The 18,166-nt window shown below is 40.9% G+C and overlaps 1 protein-coding gene across 1 annotated transcript in view; it reads left to right on the top strand.

Moving 5' to 3' along the window:
• Positions 1 to 15,069, top strand: part of snd1 (staphylococcal nuclease and tudor domain containing 1) — a 245,358-nt gene extending 230,289 nt beyond the window's left edge. The window contains exons 23-24 of the mRNA XM_042511217.1: positions 9,349 to 9,393; positions 14,065 to 15,069. Coding sequence (XP_042367151.1) covers positions 9,349 to 9,393; positions 14,065 to 14,130 — 111 coding nt within the window. The 3' untranslated portion in view covers positions 14,131 to 15,069. The remainder of the gene's footprint in view (positions 1 to 9,348; positions 9,394 to 14,064) is intronic.
• Positions 15,070 to 18,166: the final 3,097 nt, after the last annotated feature.

Here is an 18,166-nt window from a genome sequence, read left to right as displayed (position 1 = left end):
AAATATGTATATAGCATTAAAAACACAGATATTTTAGAATAAAAAAAATTCAACAGACTAAAGTTGCAAGTATTTAGTGTGACCTCCCTTTCCACTTAGGATGTCTGTTTCCGTCTTAAAAAGCCTATTTGTTCTGACTTTTTGGGTGTTTTAATGCATTGTACATGATATCTGTAGTCCTAGTATGTACCTTAATAAAGAGACAGAATAAATACATATATATCCTAATTACAACTTTGCTAAAATAACAAATGTATGGTGGCCTAAGACTTCTACACAGCACCGTAGAAGCAGCATTCACACACACCTTAGATAAATGTTTGTAAAGCTTTAGATCTTTATTGAAATGTTACAGAGTTGTGTGTGTCAGCAGAAGGTAGACTGTGGGGAAAACAGCTGTGAGGTGGCTCCCGAAGACTGAAAGCTGCAGATGAGAGTCCTGGAATCTTTAATTACCCAGCAGCCCCCCTGGGAAATGTAGTTTTATTTCTTTCTCTTTTATCTTCTTGCGCTGTATTGTAGCTGTATTCACTCCGAGGCCTTGCTTTTCATGTGTGAATGTTGAGCAGAGGACTTTTAAGTAGCTTCGAGGGGCCAGAAGGGCAGCCTTTAAGTTGCACATGTGATGCAGGTTTTTTTTTTTCTCTTTTCACATAAACCGCCTCACGGGTAGTGTGGTTTCCTTAGCTTGTAGCTTTGCAGTGAGAGTCCCCGATGTCGTTAATAGCGCGGTGGTTGCATTGCACAGTAATTGTGTTAATGGGGGTTGAAAGTGTAGATGAAGATGAAATGGTGTGCTCAGAAGTGTAGTCACACCTACAGCTGCATGTGGAGGAATCCATACAGGAAATCAGGAAGGAGGCTCACACATACACAGGACGCCTCCAGGGATGGGTTGTTCCATTTATCAAAGAGCAATTGTGGTGTTTTGGTACACATACCGTACAGTAAGGAGGTTCATGTGATGTGATCTGCTGCTGCCGTGCTGTTAAGGCGCCGGTTTGGACACTGATGATAAGCCTCATGGGAATATTGGTGTTTCTGTGCAGTGTAACAAAATAAGGCCTCATGGGCAAACGTTTCATGTGGCAATGCTGCTGTTGTCGCTTATAGGCTGTCCCCAAGTGGGGAGGACGGACGTAGTACATGTGTAGGGGTCCCTCATGAGCACAACTCACTTTTAACAATTTATTTGAAATGTAGAGAGGAAGGAAGCAAGAGAAATGCACAAAGACAATACCTGAAAGAAGTAGGGCTGACATGTTCTTGTCCGATCCAATTCTCATTGGTCGGACAATTACTGGTATTAATTTTATAAGGTTGTGTTTCCACCACTGCATTTCACTCCAACTTGTTGTTAGTAGGGGTTTACTGATATTTTTTTTTTTTTTTAGAACCAGTAAGCATTTACAATAAAAATGAAAATCAGAGTAAAAGTTACTCTCATACTGATGCTTTCGTTGCAATTTTTAACTAAATAATTTTATGGACGATCATTAAAATAAAACGCCAAAACAGATAATCTGCAAAATGATAAATATCAGCCCCAAATAATCGGCCAGGCGGATAATCTGTCGACCTCTAATATTAAGGTAACGTTACATTAGACATCATATTTATTTTTCATTACATGACGACAAGAGAGACATGCCATTTGTCCCACTACAGAGTATACTGTACGTGACCCAGGCAAGGGTTAATGTGAGAAGAAAAAAACACTGGTGGACACACAACGCTCAATGCACTGTGGCCACTTTACTTAATCATTAATCTAGAGATAACGTGCAGAATCTTTTCCTAATCAACTGATTGATTAGTTGAAGAGAACGTAGAATTTCAGTTGATTAGCATTTTCTTTGGTTGACTGCAGCCCACAGAAAGTAAACCCAAGATGAATAACAGAGAACACAAATTCTAATAATACTTATGAAAAAAGAACAAAAACATAGGGAGTTGGAGTTTATGTTCCTGGGTAGGGCCAGTAAGCACCCCTACAGATCCTGCCACAGTACATCAGGTCCCCTCCACCACAAAATTCTTTACCGTGCCATCTAAAAATGGCTTTTAGCCATATTCGCACCACCAATTGACAGACTTTAGGCCTCTACCCTCCCTGTTCAACCCCAACGCCTGTCACAGCCCATCAAGAACCCCCCACCTCATCCCAAAAAACCACAGCAGGGCACATGCAAACACACACACGCTTGCACACACACACTTCGTGGGTGTGTGACAGCATGACCGCTCCCCACCAATGGCTCAATACCTAATTTACAAGTAGAGTCAGAGATGGGGCCTTTAATGGACATTTTCTGCTACCCTGTTATTGGCACAAACACACAAACTTGCACAGGCAGTTGCCTCCCCTGCTGCCAGTGCGCTGAGGGCCCTTTTGACATGTCCTAGCTGACACGCGCCACTTCCCAAACGCCATTCCATCTTCTGCAGATGTAAACACACACACACAGATTTACACACTATAGCCTCCCTCCCACACACCCTGAGGGTGAGTGGAGGATTGTCAGGGAGGGAGTGGAGGCACCACATTTTTTCAAACTTAGATTATTTTGAGTTGTATGACCTCGCGGGAGATAGAAAATAGATATTTGAGAAAAAGAAGAGCCAGCTCTTTACACAGCCTTTATAAAAGTTTTTGTGTGTGTGTGTGTGTGTGTGTGTGTGTGTGTGACATATTTCTATGATACATTAGTGTTTACGTAAGACTTGTTTTCTTCCCAGTGCCCCTGGGAGAGCATTGGAAAATGTTCTTTGTGATATCTGTTGTTAGTCCTCGCATTTGTTGTGTGCGTGTGCACTCGTGTTTTACATGTGTGTGTCCTCCTTAACTCTATGAACCCATGCTGGTGGGCTTGTCATGCCACGTTCCCACCAAAGCGCCTGATCTCCTCCGACAGCCATGCTGGGGGGGACCAGCGTGCAACATGGCGTATTCCCAGTTTACCCCAGATAGGGACAATGACACTCATACACATGATGTACATGTAAGGCTTTTCTTTTTCCTACTATTTCTTTTTACGATTTACGAAATACATGTATTTTTATGAAGTAGCTGACTGATGTAAACTGATTTAACTTGGATTGACGTCCACGTGCATCCGAAAGAAGACTGCAGTTTACAGTAAACAAGATTCTGTTGCATCATTGACAGCTCAGAAAATGCTCCAAGTGATTGAAATTGAAGAGAGACAAGAAAAAACAAAACAAATGGTTCATTTTCACACCGTTTTTAAATTATTTAGTCCAGTCAGAAACACATTGTAGTGTAACCAGTAGTCACCCATTTTCTCTGTGTGTTTTAAGCCAGTACCCTTGTCTACATAACATATCTTTTTGCTTGCCCCTTTACTTATTTTCTACCCTATGTTATTGTTTTTATTCATAAATAATTAATTCCCTAACAATAAATAACTCTCTTTTTTCTTTTATTTTCTGTATTTTATTTTTATTTATTAATCTGTCTTTCTTTCTTTTTTTCCATTGAAAGGTCTTCATGTTCATTTTCTCTTTTCTTTTGTATGTTCACATATAAAAAAGAGAGAATTACAAAAGATATATAGTTCACTTTGCACCCTTTTTAGGGCTCATTTGTGGAATAATTTCTAATATATATTTTTTTAAATGATTAAAAAAAATATGATGTTAAATTTACCATCTGTAAAAATGCATCCTTCATTCGCTCAAACACATCGACGTTCCCTTACACACAGGAGAATACTCTCTCTGGTTTACTATGGTGCTTATGGGACAAGCCTTTCGCTATCAAACCACTTGCACAATGAAAAGTCAGGACAGATTTTACCAAAACCCCTTGCCTACTCTCTGCTCGCCATGCAGTATTCATGCACTGGCATGTTGAATGAGAGACAACTCTTAGGACTACAATCCGCAGCTCAGCCAAGTACACTCAACTTGAAACAGCGCAAGTTAGAGACATAAAAGCCGTTATGTTCCGGCTGACGACGACCTGTCTTGTGCAGAGCTTTCTGCTTTCAGCGGAGTCAAAAGGAGACAGAGATGGCAGGCGGAGGGAGAATGAAACGAGATGTAACGAGGATTGAGAGAGCGGCGGGAAAAAACAAGAGCAAGGCAGCAACAAAAAAACAATGACAAAAGGGAGTGAGTGGCAGTTTTTTTTAATGTTTGACTGCTCGTGTCTGGGAGGCTGTGCGTCTGATCGTCATTGCTGTTAATGAGAAAAGCTCAACATGCACGGAGGACAAGGCTCATTGTTCCCTCTCCACTCAAGTGATTTTTGCGTCGCCTGACATCCCATCTTGGCAGTAAGGACCAAGAGAGCACACCCGACCCTGAAACTTTGATTACTCACTTGCTTTTCATATGCACTCCATCTAAAATCTGGTTTCATTTTGCATTTTTGCGTGCTGTGAAAAAAAAAGAGGCAGCTCACCTACGCACCAGACGCGCACAACCTGTCAGAAAGCTGCCATCTTAGCGCTCGCTCAGATCCATCACTTTCACACCATGCTTACCAGAACACCACCTGGGCATGGCATGCCGGCCAGCGTGGGGACATACACGGCCGCACTCTCACTCCCAGGCAGACAGATTCACAGCCAGGCAGACACACTGACAAGTGCCAAAACACCAGACCCACACCACCTGTCGTTCGTCTTCTGAAAAGCATCACACTTACACAAAGTCCCCCAGCAGAAAGTTACCTGCATGCATTAAAATTGACTCAGACAGCAGTTGTAAATCTTTTTTTCCTATCAGTTTTCTAGTCTTAGTGGGCCGTGATAAATCCACTCAGAAGTGATCTGTCAGCGTGAAATTATAATAAATTGACTTTTGTAATCAGCTGAACTTTCAGAGAGTTGTTTTTGTTGCATGTTGCAGACTGAGCGGAGTTAAATGGATGCGAAGAATTAATCACACACATTCAAGGACACTCCCACACAGGCAGCATCCTCTTCAGCCCAACAGCACATTCTCTGCTGCTGCCAGTGTCCATTGCCACTGCTCACCAAGCATGGCATCTGTCTGGCATATGGGAGCTCTGTAGGGTCATCCAGACAAGCGCGCTGTCACCCGCTGCCTTCTGCCACCCAAACCCCCTCCAAGCACTGCCTTTTCTTTTCCTCGTCCCCTCATTCATTATCCTCTTATTGTCGCTTTTCATATTCAACCCTCACCTGGAAAAAATAACCAACTTTGAAGACGTATATCACCACTGGAAAGATGGTCTTTTCACAAAACTGGGCTGTCTATGAAGGAGAAACTTTTTTAAATTTTAAATTTTTTAAATTGCTGCCGCAAGATCATATTTAAAAAAAAAAAAAAAAAGGGCTGTGGCATTTGCTTTTGCTCATGAAGTAAAAAACTTCACTTACCAGAATGTATTGCATTGTACCTGACCAATAAATGCTCCCGTTGGAAGGTGACATAATGCAAACTTGCCTGTTTGACACAATTTCGGCCGGCTGGTAACAAACTATCTTGTATTACAGCTAAACAGGGCACTAAAATAAGTTTCTGAAAACATTTGAGATGAGAGATGGGCAACACAATGAAAGAATCCTGGTTTATATTTGATCAGCACTGCTTAGTTTTACCGTTTGATCGCAGTTTTTTCAGCCTCCGTTTTCAATGTGCAGGAAACGGTATGGCACCCATTACATGTTTCCAAACTCTAGCTATTACAGCTAAACAGGGCACTAAAATACAGTGGAAATCGGGCTTCAAGTGCCGCTAAGCATTTGTAATGGGAATGAAGGGGTCCCTACCTTCATTCCCATCTAGGCGCTGGTTAGGTGGACTGAAGTTTACCATAGTTCATCTACACATATTACCCACATTATTATTATACAAAGCTGGTTGAAAATCTGTAAAATATTCCCTCGAGCATCTTCCTTGTTGGGCTCTCTCCTTTTGCTCTCCTCGAACATAATTTCTTCTTTCTGACAATCCTCCATCATACCTCCTCTCCAACCTCCCCATGTTTAACGTTGCTTGTTTCTCACAACGAGAAACATTCCTTTTCCTTCAGCACTTAAAGTCATCTACAGATGAGTTTTATTTCTGTTTGCGTCTTAATGAACTATTCTTCCTCACTACTGGAGCCAATAGAAAAGCTGTGAAAGAAGGATCCGGGACAGGATACGTGGGGCTGTTCAGCATCCGAAAGGCAGTCATCATCGGTGTTCAGCTGCGCACTGATTGGCTGTTGTGTCACACTGAGCTGAAGTGAGCAGAACAGTGAAGGATGCGGGCGAGCCAGGAAAGGCACCCTCCCGACCAGAGTACAAAGAGGCTCACCGCAGTAGTGCCAATATGGCAGCATATCATCTGTGCATATTGTGCTGTAGTGCTCTTGACTAAGCATCTTTTCACAGAATACTTTCAGCTGTGTAGAGTTTGGTAAAGCGAAGACTGAATATATTTTTCTTTTAAAGTTGATATTCCTAGCCATTTCTCTCTTTTCTGTTCAAATATTGCTGGATCCACTTTGGCAAATATGAGACCCACTTCCACATCATTTTAGTCGGCCCCTAGCTTTCCAAGTGCTGCACTAGAAAAAGACAGCTAAAACCGCTACGGGCACTGATAGCTCCCCTCCAAAGCCCAAATGGCATCACTGGCCTTTTGTGTCTGTGAAATATCGTCGGCTCGGTCTTCCATATGGTGACATCTGCCTGATGGGACCACGATGCCATATCCCGACGCCTTCCAAAAAAATCTCTCCTTTAGTTGGCTTTGATGGATGACTTGTGCAGCCACTGCACTTTCCCCCAGCTACACACTTGCCACGTGCACTCGCTTAGACAGAGTGTCTGTGCGATTCCAGCTGCAGGTCTGTCATCTTGGTGGTGCCATGTGCAGCGTAGCTATCAAATCAACCTATGTGCACGAGCTAGCTAAGCAATTAAACTCCAGAGCCCCATCGACACTCGACAGTTTTAACATCTGGCATCCTTGTTCTGGTGTCTGTGTGCGCGCCTGCACGTGCATGTGTTTTTGTGTGTGTGCACATCTGAGTGTGAAAGCCAGCTCATCTGCTACTATAATAAGCTACAAAACGTGGTGCACAATTGATTCCATTACAAGAACACAGTGACTCATCTTTCCTGTCTTCTTTCAAGTGTGTTTTGCTTTCTTTATTTCTTTAAATATTTTACTGTCATGCAAATATTTCCCTTTGTCCCACTTATTTGTCAAACTCTACTTTAAATCCAACTATTTTCAGCACGGATCTTACTTACAGAACTTCCTCCATCACAGACTGTGTGAGTGGTGTGGGTGGCTAGGGTTAAACATGGTGGAGGTGAGGTGAACTGTGTGTGAGGGCCTCGCGTAGAGCTTTATCACTGTTTCCACTCTGACACTGTAAAGGTGGAGGACAGCTCCACTCAGAGGGTCCGCTGCTTGAGCTTTCCAAGGTCCATAAATCCACTTACACTGTACCCATCTGACCAAACACTGCCTCTTTTACTCCCTCTCTCTGTCTCTCTCTGCCCCCCCACCCCATGCCCTATGACTCATCACTGGTTCATTCAATGAGGCTAAATGGCTGCTCTAGCAGAAGCAGTCAATATGCTCAACACTGCACACTGGCCTTCTCCTCTCTGCTCCTCCAACTCTTTGTATTCTCTCTGTACTCCTGGTATGTCCACATTGCGTACATTCAGTTCTCTATGTCAAGAAGAAAGCATTGAACAGATATAAGAGTTTTGTGTCCCTTTGTGCAAGTGATGCTGGTGACTTTATAAAAAAAAAATTGCAAGTGTGCATCACATTTTTATACATGTGTCTGATGGCAGGGGAACACAGACATGATTTTAAAAAAAATTGAATATATTATAAACTGTCACTCAGTAGTTGCATTTTAGCTTTGCAGTTCCATGCAAGACTGAAAAAGACACCATGATTAAAAAAAAAGCCTAACCTGTCACAACAACACAAATTGCTGATAACTCAAACTTAGTATTCTTAATATTTAATGCTTTTGTATACATTTTTAAAAAAAAGAAAACCTATTTAATTTTGCATAAAAAGGCTTATGTTGCTTAGGGCTGGGTATCATTAAAAAAATATATCATGCCATACATTAATACCAATACTCTCAATGTGATACAGATTTTTTCCTCATGTGAATGGAAGCGTTCAGTTTGAGAAAATGCCACAGACGTGTAGTATAGCCATACTTTATAAGCTACCAGCAATGAAAAGTTTAGCTGATTAGGAAATGGAAAGAAAAGAAATGTGCAACTATTTTGCTGACCCATTAGTTTAGGTCATTTATTTTTAAGCAGAAACGCTCGGGTACCAACTTTCCAAATGTAAGGATTTGCTACTTCTCTGTGTGTCATATAGCTATGCATTGACCATGTTTGGGTTTTGCACTGTCAGTTGGAAAGAACAAGTTACATGAAGGTGTCACCTTGGGCTGTCGGAAATTGTAAGGGGCATTTTTCATTAATTGATTTATTGAGAAAGCAATATGTAGATTAATCGCAGCCCTTTACAAGACCATGTGAGGCTGTAGCCGCAAAGGTCCTGAGTGAATTGACTTAAACAAGGTCGCATTTCATTGCTCATGAAAGCAAAGTTTCATTTGTTAGAGCAAGAGTATCATTTGGTGTTACAAATTACATAATTTCGCTTGAATTAATGACAGTTAGGACAAACATTTGAAATACTATGAATAACTATATTTTCTTTTGGAAAACTATTTGTTAATACATCTCTCCCATGCCTGTTTACTCCTGAACTCTGATTTTCTACATGAAAGACAAGCAGAAATTGGGGCTCACCCCCTTTTAGCTAGTAGCTCCCTTAAGGCGTCCTGTGAATGCACTTGATTATAAATTGCTGCTACAAACCAGTGAGGTGTTGGCCTTAGGCTAGCAGGCACAGGGGGGTATGAGAGCCTCTCATCTCCAGTGGCTTTGCGAGTGTGAGTTGTGGCATGAAGCGCGAAGTGATGCCCTGCACACGGCGGATAAAGCAATGACCCCAAACAGTGAGCCGTAATGTGGCGTTGTGCGCTCCTTATGCTTCCTTCACATGTTTGCGCATTCCACATCCCCTGCAGTGACATAACCACTCTGTGTCTATGTGCGTTATCTTGATCCTGTTGATCTTCAGAGAACACTGTGTTCCTTACTTACATCCAGGGAGCGAGTGCCCTTCTGAAAAAAAAGTGAACTTTGTGCAAAGAAACTTGTGAATTTTCATGTAAGCAGGTAAAAGGAATGTCTCCAGGGGCAGAGCAGGTTGAAAGGATGCATTGATTCACCTTAATCCTTTAAAATCCTACCTGTGACGCAGTGATGTGATATGCTAATGACTCTTCTCTTTCTGCCCTAGGTGACAGAGTACCTGAACAGTCAAGAATCTGCCAAGAGTGCCAGGGTAAGTCACTTCATCCAAACCTCACCTGTCTCCTCTCATTGTCGTTCCCTCTGTCTTTTCATCAGCATCTCAGTCACCACCTCCTCCTAATAATTGTGGTTTGTCTGCCTCTCAGTGAGAAATCTAATGTTGCCAAAACAAGAATACATTACAACACTAATTACTTTTCCACGCCGAATACCAGAGAGAAAGTCTCTTTTGTCTTTGCTGCTTTTCCTTTCTCTCACTCTCTCAAGATGCGACACATTACATTGGCAGTCGCAATTGTCCCATATGGATTGCTGCCCACAGTCTGTGCAGGTCCATACTGTGAAAATGGGGGTGGGGATGTGTGTGCAAAAAGTGTGCAGTGTCGCATAAAGAGAGAGAAGGGAAAAAAATGGAGAGTGAATAGAAGGCAGCACATAACACGCAGGGCTCTCGTGTGAAGATGGGTCAGAGCTTTGACACAACACTGTCCAGTGGAAATGACTTTATTTGAGCCCAGTAAACAGTCTGGACAGTCGAAAGGGAAACTGGCAGCAAAATAATGGAAACAAGCATCAGAAAATTAAAAGCAATGACATGAAAGTATCTAATAATGGAGGTTACAAAGAATGTTTCCATTTTGCATAATACAAAAGCAAGTCTGTGTCTAAAGGATAAGTCTGGTCATATTTTATATTTTTTTATTGTCAACAAATCCCAATAGAGCTTGGCAACCGACATCATCACGCAGTGCATTGTGGGTGTTGGAAAGTAGCTCCAACCCAAACAACACCCACAATGCACTGCGTGATGACGTTACGTTGCCAAGCTCTATAGCGCAGCACAATTAATCAAAATATTACTGAAGCTGCAATTTTTTTCGATGAAGGTAAAATGTGTCAAAACATGCAGTTATAAATGAGTCAAATCATGTTCCAAACGTAAGGGAACATGCTTGTTTGGTACGGACCCCAGCAGAAATCACATAATCATCATTTATATATTTTAATCAGTAAAACTGAAATCACCATTCCCGCTAAAATTGCATTTTTATCACATAATTATGGCTGTTGGCATCTGTAGAAGAAGTTATGCTGTTCTGAATTTTGGAAATAATTGCATCAATGTTTTTTCATTACATTTTGAACTTTGGAAATTTCATTGCTCTTCAGCTACTGTAAATCTTCATACCTGCTGTGCCTGTCAGCCAGGCTCACAGCTATCAGTTTAATAAAAAGCTACATACAGTTTTTTGCAGATGCAGTACTTAAATTTGGTTTTTCAGCATAGTAGGCTAACTGTCTGTAGTAGTAACAAGTTCTTTTCCTTAATCCTGCAACTGACTGCACTGCCATGCACATCAACTTTAGGCGCATGCATGTGACATGTTTGGTTGAGGTACGCACCTTAAAATAAGGCTACACCGATGGCCAGTGTATCATTCAAACCCTGATTAAAAATGTCATAGTAGAGTTTGTTAAAAAATATTATAGTATAGTATGTCCAAAAATGTCAGTGTAGTATGTCTAAAAAAATCTCAGTATGGAGTATGTAGAACAATGTCACAGTATAGTATGTATATAAGTATAAAAGTCAAAAAATGTCATAGCATAGTATACCAAAAAGGTAATAGTATGTCTTAAAAAATGTTTCAGTATATTTTGTCAAAAAAAAAGCCACAGCAGGGCCGGCTCTTGGCATAGGAGATAAAGGCGGTCGCATAGCGCTGAAGGGGCGCTGCTGGTAGCTCTCAGAAAAAAAGAAAAAAAAAGAAAAAAGATAATAATTTGCTGCGCCGGTTGGGCCCTTTCCTCATGTTCTGCCTTTAAAAGAAATAATAATAATCTCAGCGCCCATGTTGTTTCTCGTCATTTGACGTGTCCCTGACCAGCCTGCACCGTGAGCGCTGACAGCGTTATAGCAGCACGTCATCAGTTATCTACAATTACATTTCTTTTTTCATAAAAAAAGGTCTAAACCTTTAGGAGCGCAATTGATAAAACTAAGAATATAGCAGGAGGAAAAGAGATCCAAATACAGAGGTATTTCTTCTTTTACAACATAAAAAAGGCTGTTTTGTGCGAAGACCTTTTTATTTATACAAGCTATGTGAATTAAAATCAAGCAACGCTGGATAATGACACTAAATAATGATTCTATGCTAGCTGCTATGAATTGAAGGATGTTTATGAATCATCTGAATGTCAAGCCAGTAGTTTATATAGTTCACTGCTGCTGTTGGCTGCTTAATGCGGCTCTTTCTACCCAGTAGGTGCGTTAGACACTGTACTGAAATTTGCTGACCAATATGGACAAATAATTACTCATATTGTTAAGCATGTGCTCCTGTTTAATTGTGGTGCATCCTCTTTTATTTTATTAATGAATGAATAATCACAACTACGAAATAATTGATGCACTGCAGCAGGTGTTTGTCCTACACTGTCTGCTGCAGGTGCATGTTTTTGCCTGTGCTAATATACTTTATTACTGTCCAGATTCACTCTGGAAACTTTTGCAGAAGCTCCCAGCAGCTGCTGGAGAAGCGCCTTCTAATCTGTCATCTACACATCTCTCTGAAGTGTGTACATTTAGCCGATTATTTGTGGTCTCTGGGAAACTGCTGTAATCATTGTTGCTGAAGTTTTTATTTACTGAATATTATTAGTCAAATTAAATACAGTTAGTTTGTACAGTGCTGCTTTACATGAGGAAGAATGAAACAACAGACTTCATGCAGTGGTGTAACAGTATGGATTTACTGTATGTTTGAATCCAGCTGCAGGTCAGGCAGCAGACACCACCAGCATCACCACATCCAGCCAATTTGACAGTGTAAATCCCGGTGTCTCTGACCTCGCCTAGGGCACCAAAATGGCTAGAGCCGGCCCTGAGCCATAGTATAGTATATACTAATTAAAAATGGCATAGTATAACATGTCAAAAATGTCTTAGTGTAGAATGTCATTAAAATAAAAAGGACAGTGTTGTGGTAGGAAATTTCATAGTATAATGTGTTAAAAATTTAATTGTATAGTTTGTCAGAAAAGAAAATCAGTATAGTCTGTCATAAAAATGTCCCCGTGAAGTATGTAAAAATGCCATAGTATAGTGTGACATAAGAAATTGTCGTAGAACAGTACGTCAAAACAGCGTCAGAATAGCATGTCATAAAAGTGTGTGTCATAAATACTATAGTATGTCATGAAAAATTTAGTAAAAACTTTACATTGCACAGTATGCAAAAAATACAGTGTAGTATATCATTAAAAAAAAGTTAAAGTTATTGTATTTAAAAAAAAACGTATTATATTATGTCAAATAATAGAATATTTTTTTACACAAAAAAAGTTCATAGTATAGTAAATCATAAAAAAGTCATGGTATGGAAAAAACAAAGAAATGTTATCGTATAGTATGTCATAAGAAATTGTAATATTGTATGTGTGTTTGTGACCTCTTATATCATTGGTCATGCCGCAGAGAGGCAGAATACCACTGATATGCTGGGGAAGTCACAGTCTTAAAATATTGATGCTTTTGGTAATTTCATGGGATATTTTGGCAATAACAAAATCAAATCATGGAATATCAGCAGCTTTATCCTTTAAGAGACAATTTAAGAAATAATAAATGTTGAATTGCATTAGCTCCTCAGGTGCTTTTAGTCCCAAGTTTCTGAGCTCTGTTGGCAAAGGCCAAATAACTTTTAGTTTGTATACTTAGTCTTTGACAGGAAAGTGTTTGTACAGATCCGAGGTGCCTTTCACATGAACCCCCTTGAGCTTGCATAGATAGTACTTGGATCCTTTTTTGTTTTTACTCATGTAAATGTCAAGCACGATGGCTCAGAATGCTAGAGGAAGCTGTCCCTCCTGTGCTCTTTTAGTTACCCCGTGGTTATGCAGCATGCGGCTCAGACAATGAGCCAGCCCGAGACGGAATTGGCTCTAATCGCAATTGCAGTTACTACTGTGTTTGCAGGGTGCCAGAGAGGAGGAGGGAAAAAAGGTAGTGGAGTGAGAGACAGGAAAATGGCAATATGTACAAATGGCTTTCATTCATTCATTCTAATAACTACTGCTAATTAGCACACTCGCTAATTAGCTATGAATCACGAGATAAACAGCTGAGCACGCATGCTTCTGAGAGCCAAAAAAGAAACATCCCACTCAGACACTCTAACTTGTACACACAAACACCTCTCAGATGGCAACATTTCTATCACATTTAAATAACTAAAACAATACTGGAGGCTGCTTCAACGTACACACACACACACACACACACACACACACACACACACACACACGCCAATTCCATTGTAATAAAGGCAACATTTAGCTGTGAAATGCATGTGATGGTTTATGAGGCGATGTGGGTATGTGAAAGTAATGGAATAGGAGAAGTAATAGATTGGCTGGTATTTGAGGCCTCCAGCCTGGATGGGCAAGGGATTAAATAGTGGCGATGATGATGATGATGATGCAGCGGCCTTCAAACTAGGCTGTGCAAGCAGTGATGTTACTCTCAACATTGCATTGTGGGCTTTTGTCTCCCTCCCGCTCTCCCTTTTATCTTTTGACTATTTAATACATAATCGAGGTTATTGGAGCCCCATTCAAAGCAATAGGGGACATAACTGCTTTTTATAGTTATTTGTCCCGTAATGGTCAATAAAATCTGTCTCTATCTTCCTTTTAGCTCAACATTTGGCGCTATGGAGACTTCCGTGCAGACGATGCCGATGAGTTTGGTTTCAGCCGTTAAAAATTAAAAAAGAAAACAGACCATCCGATTAACACCATTCCAAAGACCAACACGGACGGCTAGTGGACAGAAGACAGTTGACGATAAACTAAACGACAAGCATTGACTCAATCTTCCTTTTTATTCGACATTTCATCCCTCCAGTCCTGACTTTTCTTATGCTCATACTTTATTTCTCCAGCTAGCCCCTGTAGCTCCAAAATAGAGCATGCTAGCAATGCTAAAATAATAATAATTAAAAAAAAAATCATGCAAGAATCTCTTTCCATTCATCCTTAATTTTCCTAATGGCCCACTGCCAGCTCAAGCAGCCTGCACTATTGCCAATCTGTGTTATTTGCCATGTTACCTTTTCAGCAGACTTCCTGTATGAATGATAATTATTATAATACTTAACATATGTGTTTCAGCCAATCACGTTCTTTGCTCTCTGATGCTCTAACCCAATCCCTGCTTTCCTCTGTACAGGAAGGGACTGGGTGTTTAGGGGGGTGGGGGGGCGCTTAATTTTTGCAAACAAATGCTTCCCTAATGACTTTCATGTAAATGTGAGGATATGTTGAAAAGTGTAAATGGATTTATTTTAGAGAAATACTGTAGGTGGAGCCACACAGACAAAAAAAGGATGAGTTTATTTTTGTCTTCAGTGTATATCTGTGTGATGATGACTTTTGTGGGGAGTGTTTTGTCGTTTATTCACTATGTCACACTTTTATGATCAGTAAAAAAAAAAAAAAGATGCCATCATGTGGCATTTTATCATCTCTCTATCTCCTTCCGTAAAGTTTACATTCTAATAATGGTTATGATCCTGTCGTGGGCAGTCTCTTATCTTTCTGTCTCTGTATGCCACAGCAGAAACAGTGTTTGAATTTGTTTCCACATAATGGACCTTTGCATTCTATTAAATATCTGCTGAATAAAAAATAAGCAAACTAAGTAGGTTTATTTTTTGGGGGTTTCTTTTTGTGTGTGTGTCTCAAATTAATTGGTGGTCCTTGTTTTGAGTGCTGACTGATTTCTGCCTAGAATTTCAATCTGGATGTTTGATTTTAGCAAAACAAGTTCTGAAAAACAGGGCCGGTACCTCTACAAAGATAAAAGGTTCTTTTTTACCTGTAAAACAAAACACTCCAACAAAGGTCTTTGACTAAAAACTTGTCTTTTTTTTCTTTTTTTATTTTCAAAAATAGATATTAGCTTTAACTAGTTTAAGCTTTACCTCAAACCTTTAAAATAATAATTAAACAGAAGAATCTACTGCTCCCAAGCAATCATGTGAAAACTAGTTTATGCAACTGCCAAATTAATATATGATTTTTATTCAGGAGGTTGTGTTTTTGAAGAGTGCATGTCTGAAATATATTTGTCTGATCTCAAATCCAAGACTCAAAATAAAACATGACCCTCTAAGGGGATCAACCACTAATATTAAAAAAAATAACCCAAACTTCTTTGCGCAGTATGGACTCATTTATCTGCTAGTTTGTCTCAGGATCTCAGGATAGCAACATACAAACATTTGCCAAACCTCTGTATTCCCGAAGCCAATCTGAATATTTAATATGCTAAAACAATAACCAACATTTTGAGAACTATACATAGTTTAGATAAATGTTTAAAAAAAAGAAAGAAAAAGGAAGATGACTAACATTTGGGTTTAACAGACCTTCATCAGGTATATCTGATATACTTTTATAATTTTATAATTTTTCAGAGGAGTGGGGTGGCTGAGGTGTGAGCTTTCTACTTAAAATAATTATAAAATACTACCTTTTCACGTTGTATGTCCCTCAACACAAGTCCTTCCTCAGTGCTTAATATTTTTTAAAATGCCTAACCCTTTTTCCTGCAGCTCTTCTCCCCTCAGAAATAATGAACAGTCCCTATCTCTATCTCTGTGGTGGCCGTTCAGTTTTTGCCAGCTGGTTGACCTCAGGCCGTTTGATTCAGCAACGAAGACTGGCACAGCCAACATTTGATTCGGACATGGCAGGATGTTAAAGTCCTTGAATCAGTTAATGCAGCTCTGAAGAAAGTCGTGGAGTTTACAGATGCAACGCCCTTGGAGAAGACTGTTACAGTGTCCTCTGTTAAATTGGCCCTACAGAGGGAAACACAGAGTTGACTCACAACAGAAGTTTAAGAAGACAAATACAGCGTATCTGCAACACAGAACCATTTGGAAAGGGCGTCATACGTTGACTTGTTGGCCACATTAGAGATGCCACATATGTCAACCGTCCAACCCCCAAAACTTTACATATATGGTATGGCTTGGAAACAAACTGCAGTCCCTGTGATGTCCAAACAAACAGTTGGTTTGGAGGATGATGGGCTTGTTCTGTTGGCTTCAAGCTTTTGTTCCTCCAACACCTCTGCCAGTTTTCGAAGCACTTGGTCGTGGAGCCATCTGTACTGACCCTGGGTCAAAGCTGATTTGCAGCCACTAAGAATGTACTGTTATTTGGGATTTCTGCTTGTTGCACCTCTGCCAGTGCCAATGTTGTCAGCTGGGAGCCACCCTTCACAGAGGTTTTGCCCCTTTAATCCTGGAACATCTCTGGGTGGTGGGGCAGCATTTGGTACATCTCCCTACCACTCTTAGTTCCCCCAATTAGGGTCTCTTCTTCTAAGCCAGACCCCAAAGCTTCCTTTCTCTGCCTCTTTAGCCAGTTACCTGAGAGCCTTCTTTTGCTTGAACCCAGTGAATCCAAGGGTTGATGCCTCTGGTGTTTCTGTACATGCTGCAGCAAGGTTGCTGTTCTTTTCCCTTTTTCTCTCAAAGTCTCCCTCATTTCTTCCCACAGTACTTTGAGTTCTGCCATGATTACTGTCTTGGCAGAGATGAACCACAGGATGATGTCTGGCCGTAGGGAAGTTGTGGTTTTTTCGGGGGAAAACTTGCTGCTGGTTAAGGTCAACCCTCATCTGCCAGGTTTCAGTATGGACCACTGCCTCCAGTTGATGTTTTCTGCTTCTGCTTCTTGCCTGATGAAGTGTACCTGCAGTTTGGAGAATGACTTGCTGGATCTGATGGCTCTGAGCCTTCGTTCCTCCAACACCTCTGCCAGTTTTCGGAGCACTTGGTCATGGCTCCATCTATACCGACCCTGGGTCAAAGCTGATTTGCAGCCACTAGGAATGTGCTGTGAGTTGGGATTTTGGACATCACATATCACAGAGACTGCTATTTGTTTCCAAGCCATACCAGAGATGTACTTTCCGGGGGCTTGGAAGGGTGTCATATGTGGACCTGATGGGGAAGTTCAGTCTTGCCTGTGGGATCAGTTGAGTCTTTCAGCTAGAACAAGAGCCTCACCTTTGCTTGTGGCCTAGGTTGAGTGACTTCAGTGCTAGCTGGAGTGTGTTCTTTCCAGACAGGGCAGCATTGGAGAGGCAGTGTGGTAGACTTAGGAGTTGTTTGCTTTCAGATCCATCCTCTGTACTGTTATTGCAGAGATCTCACACAACTTAAGCAGCTACATCAGGTGATGGAAAGGGGTGAATTGATATCACCAGGTCTTAAATTTCCATGAGAGATGGCTTTGGTCTATCTTCACCAGGCCTTCTGAAAGCTGTGTCATGATACAGTGAGCCATGTGCTTCTCTGAGAGCTCAGTGGTGTATAGCCTCCAAAGGCTCTGCACTCTGACAACAGTGGGATCTTCTCTCCATCAACAGAGAGGGCAATGTTAGAATTCCTGGACCCTTTCTGAAATGACAAGGCTGCAAGACTTAACTGGTTTAGTTTTCATCCTTGCCCAGCTGAGGAGCTCCTCCAGTCCCTTCAACAGTTGTTGTCATGCAAGCAGCTTTTTGTAGGAATGTTGTGACATCAGCCATGTCGGTCCTTGTGGCTGGAAGACACTGTCCTGATTCAGATCTCACTTCTCAGACTGTATTGTGTCTGTATTGTACCAATTAGTATGACTTCTCTTCTGGAAATTTGTTGTTCAGTACAACACTGAGCCAACAGTTGCCTTTCTGATAGTTTAATTCAAGTCTTTGCAAATGGACCCCTGCTCTGATGATG

Source organism: Plectropomus leopardus, chromosome 22 (assembly GCF_008729295.1).
Source record: "Plectropomus leopardus isolate mb chromosome 22, YSFRI_Pleo_2.0, whole genome shotgun sequence".
Lineage (NCBI taxonomy): Eukaryota > Metazoa > Chordata > Actinopteri > Perciformes > Serranidae > Plectropomus > Plectropomus leopardus.
This window is presented reverse-complemented; position numbering and strand designations above follow the sequence as displayed.